At 42.0% G+C, this 13,560-nt stretch overlaps 1 protein-coding gene across 1 annotated transcript in view; it reads left to right on the top strand.

Moving 5' to 3' along the window:
- Nucleotides 1-13,560, top strand: part of CDC25A (cell division cycle 25A) — a 174,589-nt gene that overhangs the window by 34,095 nt on the left and 126,934 nt on the right. Inside the window, 2 exon segments of the mRNA XM_053713687.1 lie at nt 4,995-5,024; nt 5,107-5,143. Of these exon segments, the coding sequence (XP_053569662.1) occupies nt 4,995-5,024; nt 5,107-5,143 (67 nt within the window).

Below are 13,560 nucleotides of genomic sequence, written 5' to 3'. Positions count from 1 at the left end.
AAGGTTTGCCTTCCTAGACAGGCATTACCAGTTTGTAGCTCTTCCATTCGGATTGGCTACAGCTCCAAGAATCTTCACAAAGGTTCTGGGTGCTCTTCTGACGGTACTAAGACCGCGGGGAATCTCGGTAGCTCCGTACCTAGATGACATTCTGATACAAGCTTCAAGCTTTCAAACTGCCAAGTCTCATACAGAGTTAGTACTGGCATTTCTAAGGTCACATGGATGGAAGGTGAACGAAAAGAAAAGTTCACTCGTTCCACTCACAAGAGTTCCCTTCCTGGGGACTCTTATGGATTCTGTAGAAATGAAGATTTACCTGACAGGAGACAGGTTAACAAGACTTCAAAGTGCTTGCCACACCCTTCATTCCATTCAACACCCGTCAGTGGCTCAATGCATGGAGGTAATCGGCTTAATGGTAGCGGCAATGGACATAGTACCCTTTGCACGCTTACACCTCAGACCACTGCAACTGTGCATGCTAAGTCAGTGGAATGGGGATTACTCAGACTTGTCCCCTTCTCTGAATCTGGATCAAGAGACCAGAAATTCTCTTCTATGGTGGCTTTCTCGGCCACATCTGTCCAGAGGGATGCCATTCAGCAGGCCAGACTGGACAATTGTAACAACAGACGCCAGCCTTCTAGGTTGGGGTGCCGTCTGGAATTCTCTGAAGGCTCAGGGACAATGGAGTCAGGAGGAGAGTCTCCTACCAATAAACATTCTGGAATTGAGAGCAGTTCTCAATGCCCTCCTGGCTTGGCCCCAGTTGACAACTCGGGGGTTCATCAGGTTTCAGTCGGACAACATCACGACTGTAGCTTACATCAACCATCAGGGAGGGACAAGAAGCTCCCTAGCAATGATGGAAGTATCAAAGATAATTCGCTGGGCAGAGTCTCACTCTTGCCACCTGTCAGCAATCCACATCCCGGGAGTGGAGAACTGGGAGGCGGATTTCTTAAGTCGTCGGACTTTTCATCCGGGGGAGTGGAAACTTCATCCGGAGGTCTTTGCTCAAATACTTCGTCATTGGGGCAAACCAGAGATAGATCTCATGGCGTCTCGACAGAACGCCAAGCTTCCTCGTTACGGGTCCAGATCCAGGGATCCAGGAGCAGTCCTGATAGATGCCCTGACAGCACCTTGGGACTTCAGGATGGCTTACGTGTTACCACCCTTCCCGATGCTTCCTCGATTGATTGCCAGAATCAAACGGGAGAGAGCATCAGTTATTCTAATAGCACCTGCATGGCCACGCAGGACTTGGTATGCAGACCTGGTGGACATGTCATCCTGTCCACCTTGGTCTCTACCTCTGAAACAGGACCTTCTGATTCATGGTCCTTTCAAACATCAAAATCTAACTTCTCTGAAGCTGACTGCTTGGAAATTGAACGCTTGATTTTATCAAAACGTGGGTTTTCTGAGTCAGTTATTGATACCTTAATACAGGCTAGGAAGCCTGTTACCAGAAGGATTTACCATAAGATATGGTGTAAATACCTATATTGGTGCGAATCCAAAGGTTACTCTTGGAGTAAGGTTAGGATTCCTAGGATATTGTCTTTTCTACAAGAAGGTTTAGAAAAGGGTTTATCTGCTAGTTCATTGAAGGGACAGATCTCAGCTCTGTCCATTCTGTTGCACAAACGTCTGTCAGAAGTTCCAGACGTTCAGGCTTTTTGTCAGGCTTTGGCCAGGATTAAGCCTGTGTTTAAAACTGTTGCTCCGCCATGGAGTTTAAACCTTGTTCTTAACGTTTTACAGGGCGTTCCGTTTGAACCCCTTCATTCCATTGATATAAAGTTGTTATCTTGGAAAGTTCTATTTTTAATGGCTATTTCCTCGGCTCGAAGAGTCTCTGAATTATCAGCCTTACATTGTGATTCTCCTTATTTGATTTTTCATTCGGATAAGGTAGTTCTGCGTACTAAACCTGGGTTCTTACCTAAGGTAGTCACTAACAGGAATATCAATCAAGAGATTGTTGTTCCTTCTTTGTGTCCAAATCCTTCTTCGAAGAAGGAACGTCTTCTGCACAATCTGGATGTAGTTCGTGCCCTAAAATTTTACTTACAGGCAACTAAGGAATTTCGACAAACGTCTTCCCTGTTTGTCGTTTACTCTGGTCAGAGGAGAGGTCAAAAGGCTTCTGCTACCTCTCTTTCTTTTTGGCTTCGTAGCATAATTCGTTTAGCTTACGAGACTGCTGGACAGCAGCCTCCTGAAAGAATTACAGCTCATTCTACTAGAGCTGTGGCTTCCACTTGGGCCTTTAAGAATGAGGCCTCTGAACAGATTTGCAAGGCTGCAACTTGGTCTTCGCTTCATACTTTTTCCAAATTTGACACTTTTGCTTCCTCGGAGGCTATTTTTGGGAGAAAGGTTCTTCAGGCAGTGGTTCCTTCTGTATAAAGAGCCTGCCTATCCCTCCCGTCATCCGTGTACTTTTGCTTTGGTATTGGTATCCCAGAAGTAATGATGACCCGTGGACTGATCACACTTAACAGAAGAAAACATAATTTATGCTTACCTGATAAATTCCTTTCTTCTGTAGTGTGATCAGTCCACGGCCCGCCCTGTTTTTTAAGGCAGGTAAATATTTTTTAAATTATACTCCAGTCACCACTACACCCTTGGCTTCTCCTTTCTCGTTGGTCCTTGGTCGAATGACTGGGAGTGACGTAGAGGGGAGGAGCTATATGCAGCTCTGCTGGGTGAATCCTCTTGCACTTCCTGTTGGGGAGGAGTAATATCCCAGAAGTAATGATGACCCGTGGACTGATCACACTACAGAAGAAAGGAATTTATCAGGTAAGCATAAATTACGTTATTCTGAATACCTATTTTCTAAATGATTTAATGGGTTCTATGCAGGTGTATACAAGGCACAAATTTGCCTGATTATCCAATGCAAATGTTTGCAAACTTTAAACTGGTGTAAAAATCAAAATTTCTCTCGATTCAGATAATAGAAGTTAAATTGTTTAAAACTACATGCTCTATCAAATTTTCTTCTTTTGGAATCTTTTGTTGAAAAGCAGGGCTGTAAGCTCAAGAGCATGCACAGCTTTTTTGCACTGTAAGACAGTGGTTTTGTGAGAATGTTATTCATATGCAAGAACACTAGAAGGCAGCACAATTTTACTGCCTATGTATCCCCCAGTGAATACCATGAAAACAAAGCAAACCTGTTCAAAAGACAAGTTTATTGTATACTGTCTGAATGCCATAATAGAACTTTTGGCAATGCAAATGTGTTGCTTAAACGGACAATATTCTATGATTTCTCTCCTTTAATGTGTTCCCAGTTATCTCTATCTGCTAGAATTTATGAAATGTCTTACAACTAGCTCATTTACCTTTATTTTGACATTTGAAATAGCTTATTCTGTGTCCTCACTTATACTGCAAATTTTTGTACTTTAAAGGGATACTAAACCTAAAAAAATATTTCATGATACTGAGGGCAGCAACTTTCTAATTTACACCAATTTTTTCTTCTTTCTCTTGCTATTTTTATTTTAAAAGCAGGAATGTAAAGCTTACATGCCAGCCCATTATATGTTCAGCACCCTGGATAGCACTTTTCTTTCATGATTTGTATAGAACCTAGTTTTTAACAACTTTCCAATTTACTTCTATTATAAAATTTGCTTCATTCTCTTGTTATCCATTGTTGAAAGTACAGCATTGCACTACTGGCAGATGGATGAACACATCTAGTTAGCTAATAACAGGAGACAAATGTGTGCAGGCACCAATCAGCAACCAGCTCCCACTAGTGTATGTGTGCGTATTCTTTTTCAACAAGGGCTATCAAGAGAACAAAGCACATTTGAAAATAGAAGTGAATTTAAAATTACTCGTTCTATCTGAATCATGCAAGTTTAATTTTGACTTACCTATACCTTTTTAAATACAGCTAGCAAGAGAACGAAGAAAAATTAATAGTAGTAAATGAAAAAGTTGCTTAAAATTGCATGCTCTACCAGGAAATAAAGTGTGGGTTTAGTATTCCTTTAAGGGCTAGATTTATCAATGCTGAGGCGTACAGGGGCGCGTATACGCACCCCTGTACGCCTCAGCTCGCCTGTGACGGGGCGAAATTACCCGCAGGTAATTAACATTGCACACGAGCGCAATCCCGCCCGCGCACAGCCAATCACGCGCAGACAGGAGCTGTCAATCTCCTCGGTCGGACTAGACCGAGGAGATTTCATTTCGCCACAATAGAGGTGGCGAAGATGTTAGGGAAGCAGCGGTCTGGTGACCGCTGCTTGATAAATTGCGGCGAGCAAGTTCTTGTGAGAACTTGCTGCCTCAGGGGCTTGATAAATCTAGCCCTAAGTATTGGCTATAGGAAAATGAGACCTTTATAGATGACGTTATATTCCCACTAGGTGGTGGTACAAATGGAACACATGGAATTAGTAACAGAATACACCAATTTTCATATACTGTAACTACATATAATACACTACTGTTAAGAACATGCACATATACTGATCCAGTATAAACGCTTTTAAAACTTACTTAGAAGCTCTGTTTAGCACTGAGGTTAACCCCACAAACTTTTTTTTTGTGCACCATGGGTATTTCACAAAATGTGTGCTTAATTTGGGGGTTTATTATCCCTTTTTCTTTTGATTCAGATAGAACATACTATTTTAATAAACTTTACAATTTAATTCTATTAAAATTTTCTTCATGTTCTTGTTATCCATTGCTGAAGGGACTGCATTGCACTACTGACAGGAAGTTGAAAATATCTGTTTAGCCAATCACAAGAGACAAGTGTGTGTGTGTGTATACATTTTTGTGTATACATTTTTGTATATACATTCCCAGATGGGCTATATAAATGGATAATTTACAAAACATTTAAGAAAAGAAGAATCTAGTGTACCATGTTACTTTTAACATTTATTTCATTATCTTATACAGTATTGGAAAAATATAATGTCGTTTTTCCCCCCATTCCTTAGGTTTGAAAAAAGTATCGAAGATTCTGGAAAGTAAGTTTATTTCTTTTGTGTTGTGCGTTTTCCTGAGCATGCAAGCAGTGTTATTTAAAAATCTTTCTCATTTCCCTACTAGCATAAGGTTACCAATCAGAAGAATGAATTCTCTGCCGGTGAGTTTTCTTGGCTTATATAGCTTGATGCTTTTTAGTCTAACTTCATGTTTTTGTGGCCAGAAATGTTTAGGATATTGCAGGAGAAGAACTGTGCATAAGATCATGTTTGCAAACCTTTTTAGGTCATAACTGAAAAGAGCATCAGGTGGGATTTGCTACATTTTAAATTGAGAAATGTGCTCAGTTCCTACATATTGCAAAATGTCAGCTCTTACATTTATTTTTGGACAGAATTGTTTTCAGTACTAACTTCTGAAATGTGTTTTTGAAGGGACATTAAAGGGATACTAAATCCACTTTTTTTTTTTTCATGATTCAGACAGAACATGCAACTTTCTAATTTACTCCTATTATGACATTTTATTTGTTCTCATGTTATCTTAATATGAAAAAGCAGAAATGTAAGCTTAAGAGCCGGCCCACTTTTGCTTCACCACCTGGGTAGTGCTTGCTGATTGGTTTGTTACATTTAGCCACCAATCGGCAAGCTCTACCCAGGTGCTGAACCAAAAACCATTAAAAATTGATAACAGGAGTAAATTGGAAAGTTGCTTAAAATTGCATGCTCTATCTGAATCAGGAAAGAAAAAAAATAGGTTTAGTATCCCTTTAATAATTTTTTTTAAGAACAAAAACTAGAAATGTTATATATACTGTAGATGTAAACTGTGCTCTATCTGAATCATGAGAGTTTTTGCTTTGGGTAGATCAATGATAATGTTAAACAATCACTGCATTGTATGTTGCAAGGTCTGGCTTAAGTGTTGCATTTCTACTTCAGCCAAACTTGGTGGTTAGAAAGCATAAGATGTTTACACTTGGTTCCATAACCTCTCCAGAATGTCCCATTTTACAGATGCAAAGTCCCAAGCAGTTGGGATAAAGTGTTTTCTATCTATTACATTTTGCTTGCTTTTCCTGTAAATTACCTGCATTTTACAGGTAATTTACAGGAAAAGCAAGCAAAATGTAATAGAAAACACTTTATCCCAACTGCTTGGGACTTTGCATCTGTAAAATGGGACGTTATGGAACCAAGTGTAAACATCTTATGGTACTTAGGAAATATTTACTTGTCATAACAGTTTATTCATGCAACCTAAAGGTAGTTTTAACATCATTTTCAATACATTTTTGTATACACATTTCATAGTACTGTATTCAGAAAAGTAATAGCAGTTTTGAACAAATAGACTATTTAGCATTTTAGAACACAAAACCAAAGACACAGGCAGGGAAAAATAATATACTAAAATTTTGGAATTCAGATTTGTACCTGTGATTTAAAAACTCTAGTCCCATAAACTGTTTCACGGAATTCCTAAACCACTGCTCTTTTTCAGTCAGCATAGATGTTTTCTGAAACCATGCAGAATATGCAGGAAAGGTAGTATGGGATATTTATATAGTCTAATTTAGGACGTTACTTGTCTTTTAAAATTGATATCTTAAACTTGGGATGCAAGTTACTTACCTTAGTGACAGAATTGTGATTTACACACGTTGCAATGTGTGCTCCTTTCAGTCTAGTATCTAGCAATAGTGGTGACACTTGGCACAGTTTTTTGCATATCCTTATTCAACAGTTGCATGATAAATATTACCTTACCAAGTTCAGTGTTAAAGGGAACAGTATACATCGATTTCTTTCCTATGACATGGAGAGTCCATAATGTCATTCCAATTACTAGTGGGATTTTCAACACCTGGCCAGCAGGAGGAAGCAAAGAGCACCCCGCAAAGCTGTTAAGTTTAACTGCCTTACCCATAACCCCCAGTCATTCTCTTGGCCTCTGTCAATGGAGGATGTGACGTTGGTGTCTGAAGATTTTTATTCCTTTGATGGGTACTTTTCTCTGCAAGCAAGGATTGGGGTTTAGCTGTGTCCACGTCAATCTCTTGAGTAAGACTAGTGGTGGCTTTTAAGCAGTTATAAAATAGTGAGGTTGTCCTTGCTTTGTTTTCTAACATATTTGCTACCCCTCTTATAGAAAACCAGAGTTGGTTACTCTATTTTCTTTCTCTACAGGTCCATGATAGATGTGGCCATCTATCGCACCTAGAAGTACTCCTGCCCTACTACAGAACAGGTAAGTGCCTTTTTTCTCCAACATAGGTGTGTCCGGTCCACGGCGTCATCCTTACTTGTGGGATATTCTCTTCCCCAACAGGAAATGGCAAAGAGCCCAGCAAAGCTGGTCACATGATCCCTCCTAGGCTCCGCCTACCCCAGTCATTCTCTTTGCCGTTGTACAGGCAACATCTCCACGGAGATGGCTTAGAGTTTTTTAGTGTTTAACTGTAGTTTTTCATTATTCAATCAAGAGTTTGTTATTTTCAAATAGTGCTGGTACGTACTATTTACTCAGAAACAGAAAAGAGATGAAGAATTCTGTTTGTATGAGGAAAATGATTTTAGCAACCGTAACTAAAATCCATGGCTGTTCCACACAGGACTGTTGAGAGCAATTAACTTCAGTTGGGGGAACAGTTTGCAGTCTCTTGCTGCTTGAGGTATGACACATTCTAACAAGACGATGTAATGCTGGAAGCTGTCATTTTCCCTATGGGATCCGGTAAGCCATGTTTATTACGATTGTAAATAAGGGCTTCACAAGGGCTTATTTAAACTGTAGACTTTTTTTGGGCTAAATCGATTGATATTAACACTTATTTAGCCTTGAGGAATCATTTATTCTGGGTATTTTGATTTAATAATATCGGCAGGCACTGTTTTAGACTCCTTATTCTTTAGGGGCTTTCCCAAAGCATAGGCAGAGTCTCATTTTCGCGCCGGTGTTGCGCACTTGTTTTTGAGAGGCATGGCATGCAGTCGCATGTGAGAGGAGCTCTGATACTTATAAAAGACTTCTGAAGGCGTCATTTGGTATCGTATTCCCCTTTGGGTTTGGTTGGGTCTCAGCAAAGCAGATACCAGGGACTGTAAAGGGGTTTAAAGCTTAAAACGGCTCCGGTTCCGTTATTTTAAGGGTTAAAGCTTCCAAAATTGGTGTGCAATATTTTCAAGGCTTTGAGACGCTGTGGTGAAAATTTGGTGAATTTTGAACAATTCCTTCATGTTTTTTCGCAATTGCAGTAATAAAGTGTGTTCAGTTTAAAATTTAAAGTGACAGTAACGGTTTTATTTTAAAACGTTTTTTGTACTTTCTGATCAAGTTTATGCCTGTTTAACATGTCTGAACTACCAGATAGACTGTGTTCTGAATGTGGGGAAGCCAGAATTCCTATTCATTTAAATAAATGTGATTTATGTGATAATGACAATGATGCCCAAGATGATTCCTCAAGTGAGGGGAGTAAGCATGGTACTGCATCATTCCCTCCTTCGTCTACACGAGTCTTGCCCACTCAGGAGGCCCCTAGTACATCTAGCGCGCCAATACTCCTTACTATGCAACAATTAACGGCTGTAATGGATAATTCTGTCAAAAACATTTTAGCCAAAATGAACCCTTGTCAGCGTAAGCGTGGCTGCTCTGTTTTAGTTACTGAAGAGCATGACGACGCTGATATTAATATCTCTGAAGGGCCCCTAACCCAATCTGAGGGGGCCAGGGAGGTTTTGTCTGAGGGAGAAATTACTGATTTAGGGAACATTTCTCAGCAGGCTGAATCTGATGTGATTACATTTAAATTTAAATTGGAACATCTCCGCATTTTGCTTAAGGAGGTATTATCCACTCTGGATGATTGTGAAAATTTAGTCATCCCAGAGAAACTATGTAAAATGGACAAGTTCCTAGAGGTGCCGGGGCTCCCAGAAGCTTTTCCTATACCCAAGCGGGTGGCGGACATTGTTAATAAAGAATGGGAAAGGCCCGGTATTCCTTTCGTCCCTCCCCCCATATTTAAAAAATTGTTTCCTATGGTCGACCCCAGAAAGGACTTATGGCAGTCAGTCCCCAAGGTCGAGGGAGCGGTTTCTACTTTAAACAAACGCACCACTATTCCCATAGAGGATAGTTGTGCTTTCAAAGATCCTATGGATAAAAAATTAGAAGGTTTGCTTAAAAAGATGTTTGTTCAGCAGGGTTACCTTCTACAACCCATTTCATGCATTGTCCCTGTCACTACAGCCGCATATTTCTGGTTTGATGAACTGCTTAAGGTGCTCGATAGTGACTCTCCTCCTTATGAGGAGATTATGGACAGAATCAATGCTCTCAAATTGGCTAATTCTTTCACTCTAGACGCCTCTTTGCAATTGGCTAAGTTAGCGGCTAAGAACTCTGGGTTTGCTATTGTGGCGCGCAGAGCGCTTTGGTTGAAATCTTGGTCGGCTGATGCGTCTTCCAAGAACAAGCTACTAAACATTCCTTTCAAGGGGAAAACGCTGTTTGGTCCTGACTTGAAAGAGATTATCTCTGATATCACTGGAGGTAAGGGCCACGCCCTTCCTCAGGATCGGCCCTTCAAGGCAAAAAATAGACCTAATTTTCGTCCCTTTCGTAAAAACGGACCAGCCCAAGGTGCTACGTCCTCTAAGCAAGAGGGTAATACTTCTCAGGCCAAGCCAGCTTGGAGACCAATGCAAGGCTGGAACAAGGGAAAGCAGGCCAAGAAACCTGCCACTGCTACCAAGACAGCATGAAATATTGGCCCCCGATCCGGGACCGGATCTGGTGGGGGGCAGACTCTCTCTCTTCGCTCAGGCTTGGGCAAGAGATGTTCTGGATCCTTGGGCGCTAGAAATAGTCTCCCAGGGTTATCTTCTGGAATTCAAGGGACTTCCCCCAAGGGGGAGGTTCCACAAGTCGCAGTTGTCTTCAGACCACATAAAAAGACAGGCGTTCTTACATTGTGTAGAAGACCTGTTAAAAATGGGAGTGATTCATCCTGTTCCATTAAGAGAACAAGGGATGGGGTTCTACTCCAATCTGTTCATAGTTCCCAAAAAAGAGGGAACGTTCAGACCAATCCTAGATCTCAAGATCTTAAACAAATTTCTCAAGGTCCCATCGTTCAAGATGGAAACCATTCGAACTATCCTTCCTTCCATCCAGGAAGGTCAATTTATGACCACGGTGGATTTAAAGGATGCGTATCTACATATTCCTATCCACAAGGAACATCATCGGTTCCTAAGGTTTGCATTCCTGGACAAACATTACCAGTTCGTGGCGCTTCCTTTCGGATTAGCCACTGCTCCAAGGATTTTCACAAAGGTACTAGGGTCCCTTCTAGCGGTGCTAAGACCAAGGGGCATTGCAGTAGTACCTTACCTGGACGACATTCTGATTCAAGCGTCGTCCCTTCCTCAAGCAAAGGCTCACACGGACATTGTCCTGGCCTTTCTCAGATCTCACGGCTGGAAAGTGAACGTGGAAAAGAGTTCTCTATCCCCGTCAACAAGGGTTCCCTTCTTGGGAACAATTATAGACTCCTTAGAAATGAGGATCTTTCTAACAGAGGCCAGAAAAACAAAGCTTCTGGACTCTTGTCGGATACTTCATTCCGTTCCTCTTCCTTCCATAGCTCAGTGCATGGAAGTGATCGGGTTGATGGTGGCGGCGATGGACATAGTTCCTTTTGCGCGCATTCATCTAAGACCATTACAACTGTGCATGCTCAGTCAGTGGAATGGGGACTATACAGACTCGTCTCCGAAGATACAAGTAAATCAGAGGACCAGAGACTCACTCCGTTGGTGGCTGTCCCTGGACAATCTGTCTCAAGGGATGATGTTCCACAGACCAGAGTGGGTCATTGTCACGACCGACGCCAGTCTGATAGGCTGGGGCGCGGTCTGGGGATCCCTGAAAGCTCAGGGTCTTTGGTCTCGGGAAGAATCTCTTCTACCGATAAATATTCTGGAACTGAGAGCGATATTCAATGCGCTCCAGGCCTGGCCCCAGCTTGCGAGGACCAGGTTCATACGGTTTCAATCAGACAACATGACGACTGTTGCGTACATCAACCATCAGGGGGGAACAAGGAGTTCCCTAGCGATGGAAGAAGTAACCAAAATTATTCTTTGGGCGGAGTCTCACTCCTGCCACCTGTCTGCTATCCACATCCCAGGAGTGGAAAATTGGGAAGCGGATTTTCTGAGTCGTCAGACATTGCATCCGGGGGAGTGGGAACTCCATCCGGAAATCTTTGCCCAAGTCACTCACCTGTGGGGCATTCCAGACATGGATCTGATGGCCTCTCGTCAGAACTTCAAAGTTCCTTGCTACGGGGCCAGATCCAGGGATCCCAAGGCGGCTCTAGTGGATGCACTAGTAGCACCTTGGACCTTCAAACTAGCTTATGTGTTCCCGCCATTTCCTCTCATCCCCAGGCTGATAGCCAGGATCAAGCAGGAGAGGGCGTCGGTGATCTTGATAGCTCCTGCGTGGCCACGCAGGACTTGGTATGCAGATCTGGTGAATATGTCATCGGCTCCACCTTGGAAGCTACCTTTGAGACGAGACCTTCTTGTTCAGGGTCCGTTCGAACATCCGAATCTGGTTTCACTCCAGCTGACTGCTTGGAGATTGAACGCTTGATTTTATCGAAGCGAGGATTCTCAGATTCTGTGATCGATACTCTTGTTCAGGCCAGAAAGCCTGTGACTAGAAAGATTTACCACAAAATTTGGAAAAAATATATCTGTTGGTGTGAATCTAAAGGATTCCCTTGGGACAAGGTTAAGATTCCTAGGATTCTATCCTTCCTTCAAGAAGGATTGGAAAAAGGATTATCTGCAAGTTCCCTGAAGGGACAGATTTCTGCCTTGTCGGTATTACTTCACAAAAAGCTGGCAGCTGTGCCAGATGTTCAAGCCTTTGTTCAGGCTCTGGTTAGAATCAAGCCTGTTTACAAACCTTTGACTCCTCCTTGGAGTCTCAATTTAGTTCTTTCAGTTCTTCAGGGGGTTCCGTTTGAACCCTTACATTCCGTTGATATTAAGTTATTATCTTGGAAAGTTTTGTTTTTAGTTGCGATTTCTTCTGCTAGAAGAGTCTCAGAATTATCTGCTCTGCAGTGTTCTCCTCCTTATCTGGTGTTCCATGCAGATAAGGTGGTTTTACGTACTAAACCTGGTTTTCTTCCAAAAGTTGTTTCTAACAAAAACATTAACCAGGAGATTATCGTACCTTCTCTGTGTCCAAAACCAGTTTCAAAGAAGGAACGTTTGTTGCACAATTTGGATGTTGTTCGCGCTCTAAAATTCTATTTAGATGCTACAAAGGATTTTAGACAAACATCTTCCTTGTTTGTTGTTTATTCAGGTAAAAGGAGAGGTCAAAAAGCAACTTCTACCTCTCTCTCTTTTTGGATTAAAAGCATCATCAGATTGGCTTACGAGACTGCCGGACGGCAGCCTCCCGAAAGAATCACAGCTCATTCCACTAGGGCTGTGGCTTCCACATGGGCCTTCAAGAACGAGGCTTCTGTTGATCAGATATGTAGGGCAGCGACTTGGTCTTCACTGCACACTTTTACCAAATTTTACAAGTTTGATACTTTTGCTTCTTCTGAGGCTATTTTTGGGAGAAAGGTTTTGCAAGCCGTGGTGCCTTCCATTTAGGTGACCTGATTTGCTCCCTCCCTTCATCCGTGTCCTAAAGCTTTGGTATTGGTTCCCACAAGTAAGGATGACGCCGTGGACCGGACACACCTATGTTGGAGAAAACAGAATTTATGTTTACCTGATAAATTTCTTTCTCCAACGGTGTGTCCGGTCCACGGCCCGCCCTGGTTTTTTTAATCAGGTCTGATATTTTATTTTCTTTAACTACAGTCACCACGGTACCATATGGTTTCTCCTATGCAAATATTCCTCAACGTCGGTCGAATGACTGGGGTAGGCGGAGCCTAGGAGGGATCATGTGACCAGCTTTGCTGGGCTCTTTGCCATTTCCTGTTGGGGAAGAGAATATCCCACAAGTAAGGATGACGCCGTGGACCGGACACACCGTTGGAGAAAGAAATTTATCAGGTAAACATAAATTCTGTTTTTACCTTCAGGGCGGGAGGACAGCACTTATAGATTATAAGGTCGAGGATCCCTAGTGGGGATTAGTAACTATCCTTTTCAACAGACGCATATGAGGGATTTTATGGGCAGTGGACTGTTTTAAAAACATCCTTAGGAAATGTCGGTCCACTGTCAGTCCAGCCACATCCATATCTAACAGGATCCGGTTATTAAACTCCTAGTGCTGTGTTTCAGCTAACAGCTAGGACATCAGTATACTTTTGGATATACTGAAAAGCGATGTCATGACCGCAATTGCGGCTCACTATTAGAGCTCAGATATAGACAACTTTCAGAGCGACGAATTTAGGGCTGCTTTTGCAGCTCATATCTGTGGTGCCAGTATACAGATTTTACAAACACTTAATGGTCGCTGATGTATGTAGAGTGCCGGTTTAAAGTGACATTTGTAGATTCCTACTTGGGT

Source organism: Bombina bombina, chromosome 5 (genome assembly GCF_027579735.1).
Source record: "Bombina bombina isolate aBomBom1 chromosome 5, aBomBom1.pri, whole genome shotgun sequence".
Lineage (NCBI taxonomy): Eukaryota > Metazoa > Chordata > Amphibia > Anura > Bombinatoridae > Bombina > Bombina bombina.
The sequence above is the reverse complement of the archived record's forward strand: the minus strand, read 5'-3'. Positions and strand labels throughout refer to the sequence as shown.